This window comes from Pristis pectinata, chromosome 11, assembly GCF_009764475.1.
Source record: "Pristis pectinata isolate sPriPec2 chromosome 11, sPriPec2.1.pri, whole genome shotgun sequence".
NCBI classification, from domain to species: domain Eukaryota; kingdom Metazoa; phylum Chordata; class Chondrichthyes; order Rhinopristiformes; family Pristidae; genus Pristis; species Pristis pectinata.
Genome location: NC_067415.1, coordinates 952,622 through 968,497, shown reverse-complemented (window position 1 = coordinate 968,497; position 15,876 = coordinate 952,622). Strand labels below are relative to the sequence as shown.

Below are 15,876 nucleotides of genomic sequence, written 5' to 3'. Positions count from 1 at the left end.
AGCCAGTTCCATTTGCCTGCGTTTGGCCCCTATCCCTCTAAACCTTTCCTATCCATGGACCTGTCCAAGTGTCTTTTAAATGTTGTTAATGTACCTGCCTCTACCACTTCCTCTGGCAGCTCGTTCCTCACACCCACCACCATCTGGGTGAAAAACTTGCCCCTCAGGTCCCCTTTAAACCCCTCCCCTCTCACCTTAAACCTGTGCCCTCCAGTTTCAGACTCCCCCTACCCTGGGGAAATACTGTGACCATCCGCCTTATCTGTGCCCCTCATGATTTTATAAACCTCAGTAAGGTCAATTATTTTGGCACAGAAGGAGGCCATTGGGCCTATCAGATGCATGCTGGCTCCCAGCAGAACAATCCCATCAGTCCCATTCCCCTCTCCTGATCCCTGCACCCTGCAGCATTCTCTCTCACACGTGCCCATCAACACTCTACTGATTTATTTTGCATCTTATCCACACTAAAGTTAACTTACAGAGGCTAATTACATCTTTGGCATGTGGGAGTACCAGAGGAGACCCACGCGGTCACAGGGAGTACGTGCAAACTCCACACAGACAGCAGCTGAGGTCAGGATCGAACCCAGGTCTCTGGAGTTGAGAGGCAGCAACACTACCCGCTGCAGCATTGTGTCACCCTCAGCCCAGCCGTTCCCCCACCACCACAACCAGGATTGTTTACCAGCAACACAAGGAGGCTCCCTCCTGCTTCTTGTGTCCTTCAGAAATAGCAGGAAGTGCTCAAAGTTAACCGTTGGTCAGTGTGGCTTTCCAGTTTGCTGATCTGGAAGTGAGTTGATTCCAAAGTGATCATGTCAGCCACCGAGCTTCTGATTGTGGTTAAAATCCAGGCAGGTGGATGCCAAGGTTGACAATGGCGATGCTTCCAGTGTCACCAAGTGTCGCCACGCTTCCGGCTCCAACATAACGTGCCCACAACTTCCTGACCCTTTGGAATGTGGGAGGAAACCAGAGCACCCGGAGGAAACCCAAGCAGACATGGGGAGAACTTCTTACAGACAGTGGCGGGAATTGAACCCGGGTCGCTGGCGCGGTAATAGTATTATGCTAACCACTACACTACCATGCCTATATACATAGAACATAGAACAGTGCAGGACAGTACAGGCCTTTCAGTCCACGATGTTGTGCCAACCTATATAAACCTTTTCCCCATTCAATCTATTCCCCCCTCTACTTCACCTCCTATAACCCTCTATTTTTCTTTCATCCATGTGCCTATCCAAGAGTCTCTTAAGTGACCCTATTGTATCAGCCTCTACCACCACCCCCAGTAGTGCATCCCAGGCACTGTTGTGTGAAATCTTTCTTTACTGTCTTAAGGATCAAGGACTCTGGTCACGAGCTTTGTAGACCAAAACTAGTTTAATCACAAAGGCAAACGCGGGACAGAATGGATGGGAACAGACACACACTCACTCACGCACAGGATAGCACGAACACGAGAGGGGAAGCGCAACTGGGGTAAAATACACTCACACAACACACACACACACTGATACTCACACACACTGATACAAACAAGCACACAATAACAATGTACAACTTCAGGATATAACCCTTCAATGCCTGACCCACACTGGCATTGGCCCTTAATGCTCCCTGACCATGTGGTGATGTACTCTTACCAATGATCTCTGCAGTGTTGTCTCACTGCTCCTGGGGTCATCAAAGAGGAAGCACTAGGGGAGGCAGCCCTTTTATTGGTGCTAGGAGGCTGGGTGGAGCCTCACTGTTGTGATTTAAAGGAGCCAATGGTGTGGGAGTCAAAGACAAAGGTTCCTGCCACAGCCAATGGTCAGGCAAGTTCAGAGGCAAAAGGTACTGTCACACCTGAGGGATGGGTGGAGCCGCACCTTGATTGACAGTGGTTAGTGGGAGTCAGTGTCGCTACTGTCACGTGACAGCCATATGGATTTCTCACAAGAGGCACCCACCACTCTGTGTGTAAAAAAAAACCTACATCTGGCACCTCCCTCCACACACCTTAAATGGGTTACCTCCAGTATTGGCCATTGCCGCCCTGGGGAAAATGTCCCGGCTGCGCACTCTGTGTATGCCCCTCATAATCTTATACAAGTCACCTCTCATTCTCCGTCGCTCCAAAGAGAAAAGCCCTAACTCACTCAACTTCTCCTCATAAGACATGCTCTCTAATCTAGGCAGCATTCTTGTTAATCTCCTCTGCACCTTCTCCAAAGCTTCCACATCCTTCCCATAATGAGGCAACCAGAACTGAACACAATACTCCAAGTGTGGTCTAACCAGAGTTTTATAGAGCTGCAACATTACCTCACAGCTCTTGAACTCAGTACCCTGACTAATGAAGGCCAACACACCATACGCCTTCTTAACAACCCTATCAACTTGCGTGGCAACTGTGAGAGATCTATGGACTCGTTCCTCCACACTGCTAAGATTCCTGCCATTAACCTTGTACTCCGCCTTCAAATTTGTTCTTTCAAGGTGTATCACTTCACACTTCTCCGAACTGAACTCCATCTGCCACTTCTCCGCCCAGCTCTGCATCCTGTCTATATCCCGTTGCAACCTACGACAACCTTCTACACTATCTACTATACCACCAACCTTCGTGTCATCTGCAAACTTACCAACCCATCCTTCCACTTATAAATAATATTATTCCCTTACTGGACATTAGCACATAATTACTCATCATGCATTTATAAACTTAAATACTTCATAGGGCTTTAACACAAATTTGATCCAAGCATGCTGACCCTGCTGTGGGAGTGTGTGATGGGATGGTGCATGTGGATGCTGTGAGTCCTGGGATCTGCGGTCCTGGAGATGGTGTGAAGGTTGGGGCAGGTGATTATCCCACATTTTTGGGAGTCTCACTTGAATGTGACCATCTTCCTGACCAGTGTAAACTGCTGCTGAGACCTCTGGTTAAAGGAATTCTGATGTGTTGGACCAAGACCAGTGTGGTTTACAACAGGAGTGATCATAGAGTCCTACAGCACTTCAGCCCCTGGTCAGTACTAATCCCATTCACAGGTGGGTGGAGGGGCAAATGTAGAGGGGCGGTGTGTGCCACCATTTCCCCACCCCAACATGTACCAAGATACAGTCAAAATCTTTTGTTTTGGTCCATCCAGACCGATCATTCTGTTCATACGTACATTAAGGTAGTACAAACGGAGAAACAATAACAGAATGCAGAATATAGTGTTACAGTTACAGAGGAAGTGCAGTGCAGGTAGACAATAAGGTGCAAGGTCATAACGAGGTAGATTGGGAGATCAAGAGTTCATCTTTAGCATATGAGAGATCCGTCCAAGAGTCTTATAACAGTGAGATAGAAGCTGTCTTTGAGCTTGATGGTACGTGTTCTCAAGCTGTTGTATCTTCTGCCTGACAGGAGAGGGGGAGAAGAGAGAATGTCTGGGATGGAGGGGTCCTCGATATGTCGGCTGCTTTCCTGAGGCAGTGAGAAGTGTAGATGGAGTCAGTGGAGGGGAGGCTGGTGTATGTGATGGACTGGGCTGTGTCTCAAGCCCCAGCTGCCTCTCGTCACCTCATCTATCTCCAGCACAGCCCCTGACCCTGGCTGAGGAATGTGTCCTGTTCATGCTGTCGTGGTCTCCCCACATCCTGAGCCCACCTGGTGACAGAGGCTGTGGGCAGTGTCCTGCTGACCCAGGATGGGAGGCACAAGCATGGCCGTGCCTCCTGCTGCCTCTGGTCACTGGTACTCTGGTGCTAGCAGAGCAGCTTCTCCTCCCCCTCCACAGGGGTGTCCCCCACCCTCCCGAGCGTGTCTCCTCCACCCCCCCACAGGTGTGACCCATCCCCCACCCTCCTGGGCCTCCCCTCCCCACCCCCATCCCAGGAATATCTGTCACTCATTACTCCCTCGGACACCACTGTTCACTGTGTACGTCCTACCCTCATCAGTCCTCCCAAAGCGCATTGCTGCACCTTTGTCAGGATTGAGTCCATGTGCCAGAGCTCTGTCCATCTTAGCAACCGATCAATGTCACCCTGTGGCCAGCGACTGCTCTCCTCACTATCAACAGCACCATGGATTGTCATGTCATTGGCAAATTTACTAATCACCCTCACACATTCATGTCCAAATCATTTGTGGACATGACAAGGGGTGAGAGGGCAGCACCGATCCCTGCGGTAGGCCACTGCTCACAGGCTTCCCACAGTCTACACGCCCTCACACCTCACCCTGTGCTCCCTCACTGACCACGAGCCTGAACGTGAGACATAGAAGCAGGAACAGACTGTTCGGCCCCTTCTACCTGCTGCCCCACAATGAGATCACAGCTGTTTAACCTCTGGCACTTTCCTGCCCTAACTCCACGTCCCTTCAACCTTAACGCACAGCACAGAAACGGGTCCTTTGGCCCACTGAGTCCATGCCGACCATCAACCACCCACACACCAACCCTACACTGATCCCAGTCCCTTCTCCCCACATTCCCACCAACCCCCTCACCCACACACTGGGGGCAATTCACAGGGCCAATTAACCCACCAACCTGCACGTCGTTGGGACGCAGGAGGGAACCGGACCGCCCGGGAGAAACCCACGGGGTCACAGGTAGAATGTGCAAACTCCACACAGACAGCGCCGGAGGTCGGGATCAAACCCAGGACCTTGGAGCTGTGAGGTAGCGGCTCTACCCGCTGCACCACATTAATGTCTGTTTGAGTAAAGTCACATTATCTCTACCCTGTCTGGGATAGAGAATTCCAAAGGTTCACCAGCCTCTGGGGAAGAAGTTTCTCTGTATCTCTGTTCTGACTGGCCAGGAGACTGTGAGCCCCAGTTCTAGACACTGAAGCCAAGGGAAATGTCATTCCTGCATCTACCCAGCCAAGTTCTGACAGTGCTTTTCGATGGGATCTCCTCTCGTCTCCTCAGAGAGCACAGGCTCAGTTTACTTAATGCACGATCACAGAATCGGTCTGGTGAACCAGACTGGGCAGATTCGGTGGTGAAGAAGGCATATGGCAGGCTTGGCTTCACTGGCCAGGGCGTGGAATATTATGTTGGGACGTTATGTTGCAGCTTTACAAAACACTGGTTAGATCCAACGTGTATACTGTGCGCAGTTCTGGCCCAGGTTCTGTGTTTACTGAGGTGCGCTGGCCCAGGTTCTGCGTTTATTAGGGGGCCCAGATCTACAACACTGGTTAGATCCCACTTGCGCATTTTGTGAGCAGTTCTGGTCACCACACTACAGGAAGGATGTGGTTGCGCTGGAGAGAGTGCAGAGGTGATTCACCTCTGGATGTTGCCTGGTTTGGAGGACTTTAGTTATAGGGAGAGATTGGACAGGCTGGGCTAGTTTTCCCTGGAGTGAAGGAGGCTGAGGGGTGAACTGATGGAGGTTTATAAAATTATGAGAGGCATAGATAGGGTAGATGGTCAGAGTCCTTTTCCCTTAGTGAGGGTATCGTGAATAGATCCTTCCTTGGGGAGAGTAGACCTGTACACAGTATGCTGGCTGTGGTCTCACCAGGGTTCAACGTAACTGGAGCAAGTTGTCTCTATCCTTGCCTTCAAGTCCTCTGGCTATAAAGGCCAAGGTACACTTTGCCTTCCTAATTACTTGCTGTACCTGCACATTAACTTCCAGTGATTTGTGTTCAAGGACACCCAGGTCCCTCTGAACACCAGCACCTTCCAGTCCCCTACCAACTAATACCTACTCTGCCTTTTTATTTCTTTTATCAATTTTTCATATTAAATTCCATCTGCCATGTCCATGTGCTTTCACTGAGCCGGGTCCGACCCCCCTGAACGTAACCCCCTTGATCATACCCCCACCCAAATAGTCGTCCCCAAACTTGCCACCTACTTCATTGGGTACTGGGGATTTATCACTTTTCAGTCTGATTACTTTCTCCATTTCTAATTATTACTGTTGCTCCCTTCTCAGAGCTCCTGATTTACGCTGGACCTATAGTTCTCCACTATTTCTGGGAGGTCTTCCATAAAATAAAATGATTGTTTAATGTTTCTGCCATTTCCACGTTCCCTGATGGAATTTCCCTTGTCTCAGTCCGGACCTTTAGCTGGTCACCTTACACTGTGTCTCTCACCAGACCACTCGTGTTCCATTCCCTCCTCACCAATCCCACCTATGTTGAAGGCCAGTCCTCCTGTCAGGAATTGCAGTTTGCTTGGATTTAAGCTGGGAAAAAGATCCAGCAGAATTCCAGATCTCTGTTGGAGCAGTGTCTGGAATTTACACCCCATGTGCACCTGAGATCTGAGGACAGTTGGATCTAAAACAGATTCTGACTCTGCTCCACCATTCGGCCCATCATATCTGTGCCAGCGATTTGAACGAGCTCTTCGGTCGCTCCTCTCCCTGCTCTCCCCCCTTCACCGTTCCCATTATTTTTCCAGTTCCATTGTAGGTCCCGGTTGAATCTGCTCCCCATCAGACAGGCCTTTCCACGTCACAACAGCTCACTGTATAAAACCCATTCTGGCCCAGGTCATCAACCTGAAGCGGTAACTTTGTCCTGTCTGCTGCCTCTACCAGACCTGAGGATTCTTGTGGGTTACTGATGAGTTATTCCCACCTGTGTTTCAGATCCTATCTGGAATCGGAACTCGTTTGAGACAGATGCGGACTTGCCGGCGGGCTGGATGAGGGTGCGCGACACCTCAGGGACTTACTACTGGCACATTCCCACTGGGACCACACAGTGGGAGCCGCCAGCTCCCATTGGCGAGCAGAAGGAGGGCTCCCGAAAACCCTCCATCATGTCACAGTGCACAACGCCCTCGGAGGAGCAGCAGGTAAGTACAGCCATCTCCTTCACTGACACACCTCGGCTTGGCTTGGTTTGTTTGTGATCACAGACTCCCGAGGTGATGACTCTGCGCTACCCTCAGTGATGGGCCAGCAAGGCGCTCAAAGTCACGACATTAAAGGTTGCCCCATTACAGGAAGGATGTGGAGGCTTTGGAGAGGGTAAGGAGGAGGTTCACCAGGATGCTGCCTGGATTAGAGGGCATGTGCTATAAGGGGAGGTTGGACAAACTTGGGTTGTTCTCTCTAGAGGGTCAGAGGCTGAGGGGGGACCTGATAGAAGTTTATAAGATCATGAGAGGCACAGACAGAGTATTTTATTCTCAGGGTTGAAATGTCTGGTACCAGAAGGTGTGTATTTAAGGTGAGAGAGGTTAAGTTCAAAGAAGTCTGGGGGCAAGTTTTTTACACAGAGAGTGGTGGGTGCCTGGAATGTGCTGCCAGGGGTGCTGGTGGAGGCAGATACAATAGAGGGGTTTAAAAGGCTCTTAGATAGGCACATGGATGTGTAGAGAATGGAGGAATATGGACATTGTGTAGGCAGAAGAGATTGATTTAAGTTAGGTGTTTAATTACTGGTTTAATTAGTTCAGCACAACATTGTGGGCTGAAGGGCCTGTTCCTATGCTGTACTGTTCTATGTTCTAAAATAGAATACAAACAGAGCCTCCAGACTGGGTCTGTGGCTGGTGGTAAGACAGTCAACGCTCGTTAAACCTTTGCAATCATGTCCTCATTAATAGTTCTGAGACTCAGTCTACTGATGCAGGGTTTCCATAGAACCATAGAACAATATGGTACAATACGGGCCCTTCAGCCCACCATGTTGTGCCGCCCTTCAAACCACACCTAAGACTATGTAACCCCTTCCTCCCACATATCCCTCTATCTTAATTTCCTCCATATGCTTATCTAACAATCTCTTGAACTTGACCAACATATCAGCCTCTACCACCACCCCAGGCAGCGCATTCCATGCCCTAACCACTCTCTGGGTGTAAAACCTCCCTCTGACATCTCCCTTGAACTTCCCACCCAATACCTTAAAGCCATGTCCTCTTGTTTTGAGCATTGGTGCCCTGGGAAAGAGGCGCTGGCTGTCCACTCTATCTATTCCTCTCAATATATTGTATACCTCCATCATGTCTCCCCTCATCCTCCTTCTCTCCAATGAGTAAAGCCCTAGCTCCTTTAGTCTCTCCTCATAATCCATACTCTCTAATCCAGGCAGCATCCTGGTAAATCTCCTCTGCACTCTTTCCAACGCCTCCACATCCTTCCTATAATGAGGCGACCAGAACTGAACACAGTACTCTAAGTGTGGCCTAACCAGAGTTTTGTAAAGCTGCATCATTACTTCGCGGCTGTTAAACTGGATCCCCCGACTTATGAAAGCTAACATCCCATAAGCTTTCTTAACTATCCTATCCACCTGTGAGGCAACTTTCAATGATCTGTGGATATGAACCCCCAGATCCCTCTGCTCCTCTACACTGCCCAGAATCCTGCCATTTACCTTGTACTCCGCCTTGGAGTTTGTCCTTCCAAAGTGTACTACCTCACACTTCCCTGGATTGAACTCCATCTGCCACTTGTCAGCCCAGCTCTGCATCCTATCAATATCCCTCTGCAAGCTTCGACAGCCCTCCACACTATCCACAACGCCACCGATCTTTGTGTTATCTGCAAACTTGCTAACCCACCCTTCCACTCCCTCATCTAAGTCATTAATAAATATCACAAAAAGTAGAAATCCCAGAACCGATCCCTGTGGGACGCCACTAGTCACAGCCCTCCAATCCGAATGCACTCCCTCCACCACAACCCTCTGCTTTCTACAGGCAAGCCAATTCTGAATCCACACGGCCAAGCTTCCCTGGATCCCTTGGCCTCTGACCTTCTGAAGAAGTCTACCATGCGGAACCTTGTCAAACGCCTTACTAAAATCCATGTAGACCACATCTACTGCACTACCCTCATCAATCTTCCTGGTCACCTCCTCAAAGAACCCTATCAGGCTTGTGAGGCAAGATCTTCCCTTCACAAAGCCATGCTGGCTGTCCCTCATCAGTCCATGATTCTCTAAATGCTCATAGATCCTATCTCTTAGAATCCTTTCTAACAGCTTGCCCACCACAGATGTAAGGCTCACCGGTCTGTAATTCCCTGGACTATCCCTACTACCTTTTTAGAATAAGGGGACAACATTCGCCACCCTCCAATCTTCCGGTACCATCCCCGTTGACAATGAGGACTCAAAGATCCTAACCAACGGTTCAGCAATCTCCTCCCTCGCCTCACGAAGCAGCCTGGAGAATATTCCGTCAGGACCCGGGGACTTATCTGGCCTAATATTTTCTAACAACTCCAACACATCCTCTCTCTTAATATCTACATACTCTAGAACATTACCCTCACCTACACTGTCCTCAGCATCATCAAGACCCCTCTCCTTGGTGAATACTGAAGAGAAGTATTCATTGAGAACCTCACCCACTTCCACAGCTTCCAGGCACATCCTCCCACCTTTGTCTTTAATTGGACCTAACCTTTACTCTAGCCATCCTTCTGCTCTTCACATACGAGAAAAAAGCCTTGGGATTCTCCTTAACCTTACTCCCCAAAGCCTTTTCATGTCCCCTTCTCGCCCGCCTCAGCCCTTTCTTAAGTTTCTTCCTTGCTACTCTGTATTCCTCACGAGCCCTGTCCGATCCTTGCTGCTTACACCTTATGTATGCTGCCCTCTTCTTCCTAACTAGTTGTTCCACCTCTCTCGTCACCCATGGTTCCTTCACACTGCCATTCCTTCTCTGCCTCACCGGGAGAAATTTATCCCTAACATCCTGCAAGAGATTCCTGAACATTGACCACATCTCCATAGTACATTTCCCTTCAAAAATGTCATCCCTATTTACACTCCCAAATTCTCGCCTTGTAGCCTCATAATTCACCTTCCCCCAATTAAATATCTTCCCGTCCTCTTTGCTCCTATCCCTGTCCATGACAATTCTAAAGGTTATGGAGCAATGGTCACTGTCCCCCAAATGCTCACCCACCGATAGATCTGTCACCTGTCCCTGTTCATTACCTAAAACTAGATCTAATATGGCATCCCCTCTAGTCAGCCTGTCAACATACTGCGTTGGGAATCCGTCCTGGACACTCTTAACAAACTCCGCCCCATCTAAACCTTTGGCACTAAGCAGGTGGCAATCAATATTTGGATAGTTGAAGTGTCCCATTATAATAACCTTATTATTTTCGCATCTCTCCAAAAACTGCCTCCCAATCTGCTCCTCAGTATCCCTACTGCTACCGGGGGGCCTATAGAATAATCCCAGGAGGGTAACTGCCCCTTTGTTGTTCCTAACTTCCACCCATATTGACTCTAGAGAGGATCCTTCTACATTATCCACCCTTTCTGCTGCTGTAACTGTGTCCCTGACCAGTATTGCCAGCCCTCCTCCTCTTCTCCCCTCCTCCCTATCCCGTTTAAAACACTGAAAACCAGGAATATTCAATATCCATTCCTGCCCCGATGTCAGCCATGTCTCCGTAATAGCCACAATATCATAGTCCCATGTACTTATCCAAGCTCTCAGTTCATCTCCCTTATTCCTGATGCTTCTCGCATTCAGGTAAATGCACTTTAGCCCATCCACCTTTCTACTTTTATGGCCTGTACTCTGCTTCTCCTTCCTCAAAGCCTCTCTACCTGTTAGATCTGACTTTTCCCCATCCCCTTCTTCCTCTGACCTATTCCTCCGGTTCCCTCCTCCCTCGCAATCTAGTTTAAACCCTCCTGAACCACCCTAGCAAACCTGGCCGCAAGGATATTGGGCCCCCCCTCAAGTTCGGGTGTAACCCGTCCTCTCTGTACAGGTCCCACCTTCCCCAGTAGAGATCCCAATGATCCAAAAATCTAAAACCCTCCCTCCTGCACCAACTTCTCAGCCACGCATTTATCTGCCATCTCCTCCTATTCCTACCTTCACTATTGCGTGGCACTGGCAGCAATCCCGAGATCGCTACCCTCAAGGTCCTGTCCTTCAGCCTTCTGCCTAGCTCCCTAAACTCACTTTTCAGGACCTCATCCCTCTTCCCACCTATGTCGTTGGTACCAACATGAACCATGACTTCTGGCTGTTCTCCCTCCCACTCTAGAATCCTGTGGACCCGATCAGTGACATCCCGGACCCTGGGACCTGGGAGGCAACATACTATCCGGGATTCATGCTCACTGCCACAGAACCTCCTATCCGTTTCCCCTATCACTACCGCCCTCCTCTTCTCCTCCCTTCCCTTCTGAGCAGCAGGACCGGTCCCAGTGCCACAGACCTGGCTACTGCTGCTGGGCCCCGGCAGGTCATCCCCCTCAACAGCCTCCAAAGCGGAAAACCTGTTACTGAGGGGAACAGCCTCCGGGGTCCTCTGCTCGATCTGCCTGTTCGTTTTCTTTTTCCTTTTCCCTCCCCTGACAGTCACCCTTCTATCTACTTCCTGGACTCCAGTAGTACCTGCTCTAAGGGGGGTGACCGTCTCCTGATGTACAGTATCTACAAAACTCTCCCCCTCCCTGATGCTGCGCAGTGTTTGAAGCTGTAACTCCAGCTCATCAATTTTGAGCTGAAGTTCCTCCAGCCTCAAGCACTTACTGTAGATGTGGCCATCGTGGACCACAGCAAGGTCCACGAGCTCCGACATCAAGCATCTGCAGCACATCACCATGTCCTCCATCTGAACTAATTCCTTTTTTCCCCTAGTTTTTCCTACTTAAATATTTTTCACAGATAACAGGTAAACCTTATCTTTACCTACTTACCAGCTACTCACCTGCCTTGCCCCTTTACGCTGAAGCCCCTCAAGCCAAAGCCCAACCTCTCACTCTGCTGCCCGCTCCGATGCTGCCTGCTGGATATGGCGGTTTGCTTTCTAAACTGCCCGCGCCGCGCCTGTGCAGTCCAGCCCCCACTCTTCCCGACTAAAACTTATAGAAACACTTAAAAAAGAACCTTATAAAAAACTAACCCTAATAATCATAACCCTATTAAAAACTAACCCTTATAATTAAAACCCTATTAAAAAATAGATAAAAATAGATTCGACCCGAAACATCAGCATTTCCTTTCCTCCCACAGATGTTGCTTGATCCACTGAGTTCCTCCAGCAGATTGTTACTTAGTCAACTTGTCTGTGACAGCATTGGTAGGAGTGCCCAGCACACAGTCCTTTAGACACGCCCCCCCCCCACCCCCCCCCCACACGCACACAAAGGTCACCCTGCTTCCTGCGAGACGGGGGCAGGGGGGATAGGTGGGTGGTGTTGGGGGCCCTTGGCAGAAGGTGGATAGGGTTTGGAGATATCTTGGTATGTTGGTCTTCACTGTAAGATTGGAGTTCAGGGACAAGGATGTCTTGCGGCAGTTATATGGGGCCTCGAGTTTTGCTCTCCTTATCTGAGGAAGGATGTTCTTGCCACAGAGAGGGTGTAATGAAGGGCTTACTGGACTGATTGATGAGATGGCAGGACTGACGTATGAGGAGAAATTGTGATAAATCTGCACCTGTTCACTGGAGTTGAGAACAATGAGAGGGGATCTCATAGAAACCTCACATCAGTCCTGCTCTCTGGTCATCAGACGGAGTAGACTAGGGAGGATGTTCCTGATGTCTGGAACCAGGGATCACAGCCTCAGGATACAGGGAATGCCATTCAGAGGACTGGGATCAGGAGACATTTCATCACCCAGAGGGGGTGAACCTATGGATTCTCTTCCACACACGGCAGTGGAGACTGTGTCACTGAACACATTCAGGGGAAAGTCACTATGTTTGTCAATGGACGTGGGGAGAAGATGGGGAGTTCTGAAGTAGATCAGCAGCCAGGATCTTGGAGCAGGTTCAAAGGGCCGAATGGCCATCTGCTTCTATCTTGGGATCATCCAGCACGGAAACAGGCCCCTCTGGTCACCATGTCCATGCCAGCCGTCATACCCATCTGTACTTTGATGATTCAAGTGTTCGTCTAGACACACGAAATGCTGTGAGGGTCTCTGCCTCCACCATCCCCTCAGGGAGTGTGTTCCAGGTTCCAGCCCCCCTCACGGGGAATGTTTTCTCAGATCACCTATAGAACACTTATCCCATTCCTCAATGAGCAGTTGGTGGCTGGAAAAGCAAAGGTTGGCGGGTGGCTTTGGACATCCGGAGGATCAGAGTCACAGAGCGAGTGGGTGTTTATTATCTTAATACCACGTAAGTGTTTCCCTTGTATCCGGTCCCAAAGTGCTCCCCACGTCCCTGTTCTCCCCTCCTCACTGACGTTGTTAGCCTTTTCATGCCCCGGCCTTGTGATTTCTTCCAGCTGACGTGGACCGGTTTGTCTGCAGGCGATAAGTGCGATGATGCCAACATTTGGAAGGCAAGTCCGTGACCGTTGGTAAACAGCACTGTTGGTGCACAGAGGGACCTTGGGGTGTAGGTTCGTTGCTGCAACACAGGTGGATAGGGTAGTGAAAGTATCTGCACACCTTCATAGACGGGTACTGAGTGAAGACATCATGTTCCAGCCATACAAGGCATCGGTCAGGCCGCACTTGGAGTATTGTGAACAGTTCTGGTCACCACACTACAGGAAGGATAGGGGAGCAGTAGAGAGGGTGCAGAAGAGATTCACCAGGCTGTGGCCTTGAATGGAGGCTGCGGTTAGAAGGAGAGATTGGACAGGCTGGGTTTGTTCTCACTGGAGTGCAGGAAGCTGAGGGGTGACCGTAGAGGTTTATAAAATTATGAGGGGCACAGATAGGTTAGTTAGAATCTTTTTCCCAGCATAGGGGAGTCTAAAGCTAGAGGGCACGGGTTTAAAGTGAGAGGGGAATGATTTAAAAGAGATCTGAGGGGCAAGTTTTTCCACACACAGGGTGGTGGGTATATGGAACAAGCTGCCAGAGGAAGTGATAGAGGTGGGTACAGGGTTTTGGGGAGAGCGCGGGGCAGTGGGATTAGCTTGGGGATTCATACAGGGCTGTGGGGAGAGAGCGGAGCAGTGGGATTAGTGTGGGGACTGGTACAGGGCTGTGGGGAGAGAGGGGGGCAGTGGGATTAGTGTGGGGACTGGTACAGGGCTGTGGGGAGAGAGTAGGGCAGTGGGATTAGTATGGGGACTGGTACAGGGCTGTGGGGAGAGAGGGGGGCAGTGGGATTAGTTTGAGGACTGGTACAGAGCTGTGGGGAGAGAGGGGGCAGTGGGATCAGTTTGGGATTGGTACAGGGTTTGGGTAAGTAAGCAGGCACAGGAGCATTTGAACTTCTTTGACCGTCCATGTCTTGATTAGAAGTGGCATTGCAGAATTTGGGGTTGGGTGGGGAGTTGAGTGTGTGACTGTAAAGTGGGCAGTTGGTTAAAGGCCATGCCTGATGGGAGCCTTCCTTCTCCTAGTACCTGCTCTGCAGTGTTTCCTGCTCTGCTGTCTGAGATAAGAACATAGGAAATAGGAGCAGGAGGAGGCCATCTGGCCCATCGAGCCTGCTCCGCCATTCAATAACATCATGGCTGATCTGGCCGTGGACTCAGATCCACCTTCCTGCCTTTTCCCCATCACCCTTAATTCCCCTACTGTGCAAAAATCTATCTAACTGTGTTAAATATATTTAATGAGGTAGCCTCTACTGCTTCCCTGGGCAGAGAATTCCACAGAATCACTGCTCTGTGGGAAAAGCAGTTTCTCCTCAACTTTGTCTTAAATCTACTCTCCCAAATCTAGAGGCTATGTCCCCTAGTTCTAGTCTCACCTACCAGTGGAAACAACCTTCCTGCCTCTATCTTATCTATCCCTTTCATAATTTTATATGTTTCTGTAAGATCCCCTCTCATTCTTCTGAATTCGAGCGAGTATAGTCCCAGGTGACTCAATCTCTCCTCATAGGCTAACTCCTTCATCTCCGGAATCAACCTGGTGAACCTCTGCACTGCCTCCAAAGCCAGTATATCCTTCCTCAAGTAAGGAGACCAGAACTGCACGCAGTAGTCCAGGTGCGGCCTCACCAGTACCCTGTACAGTTGCAGCATAACCTCCCTGCTCTTAAATTCAATCCCTCCAGTAATGAAGGCCAACGTTCCATTTGCCTTCTTGATAACCTGTTTCACCTGCAAACCAACCTTTTGCGATTTATGCACAAGCTCTCCCAAGTCCCTCTGCACAACAGCATGCTGCAATCTTTCACCATTTAAATAATAATCTGATCTTCTATTTCTTCTTCCAAAGTGGATGACCTCGCATTTACCAACATTGTACTCCATCTACCAGACCCTTGCCCACTCACTTAACCTATCTATATCTCTGCAGACTCTCTGTATTCTCTGCACAATTTTTTGTTTTCCACTCAATTTAATGTCATCAGCAAACTTAGATCAGCTACACTTGGTCCCCTCTTCCAAATCATCAATGTATATCGTGAAAAGTTGTGGGCCCAGTACCGACCCATGCGACACCCCGCTCACCACTGATTGCCAACCAGAGAAACACCCATTTATCCCAACTCTCTGCCTTCTATTGTTTAACCAATCCTCTGTCCATGCTGATTCCTTACCCCCAACTCCATGCATCCTTGTCTTACGAATGTCTTTTATGTGGCACCTTATTGAACGCCTCCTGGAACTCCAAGTATACAACATCCACCTGTTCCCCTCTATCCACTGCGCTCATTATATCCTCAAAGAATTCCAATAAGTTTATCAAGCAGGCCCTGCCCTTCCTGAATTCGTGCTGTGTTTGCCGATGGAACCACTTCTATCCAGATGTCTCCCTATTTCTTCCTTAATGATAGCTTCAAGCATTTTCCCGACTACAGACGTTAAGCTAACTGGCCGATAGTTACCTGCCTTTTGCCTATGTCCTTTTTTAAACAGTGGCGTGACATTCGCTGTCTTCCAATCTGCTGGGACCTGCCCAGAGTCCAGAGAATTTTGGTAAATTATCACAAATGCCTCTACTATAACCGCCACCATTACTTTCAGTGCCCTGGGATGCATCCCATCAGG

The 15,876-nt window shown here is 49.5% G+C and overlaps 1 protein-coding gene across 5 annotated transcripts in view; it reads left to right on the top strand.

The window, feature by feature from the left end:
- apbb1 (amyloid beta (A4) precursor protein-binding, family B, member 1 (Fe65)) overlaps positions 1–15,876 on the top strand; it is a 47,482-nt gene that overhangs the window by 15,575 nt on the left and 16,031 nt on the right. For all 5 annotated transcript variants that reach the window (XM_052026457.1, XM_052026455.1, XM_052026454.1 and 2 more), the window contains exons 3-4: positions 6,615–6,823; positions 13,201–13,257. In XM_052026457.1, the coding sequence (XP_051882417.1) occupies positions 6,615–6,823; positions 13,201–13,257 (266 nt within the window). The remainder of the gene's footprint in view (positions 1–6,614; positions 6,824–13,200; positions 13,258–15,876) is intronic.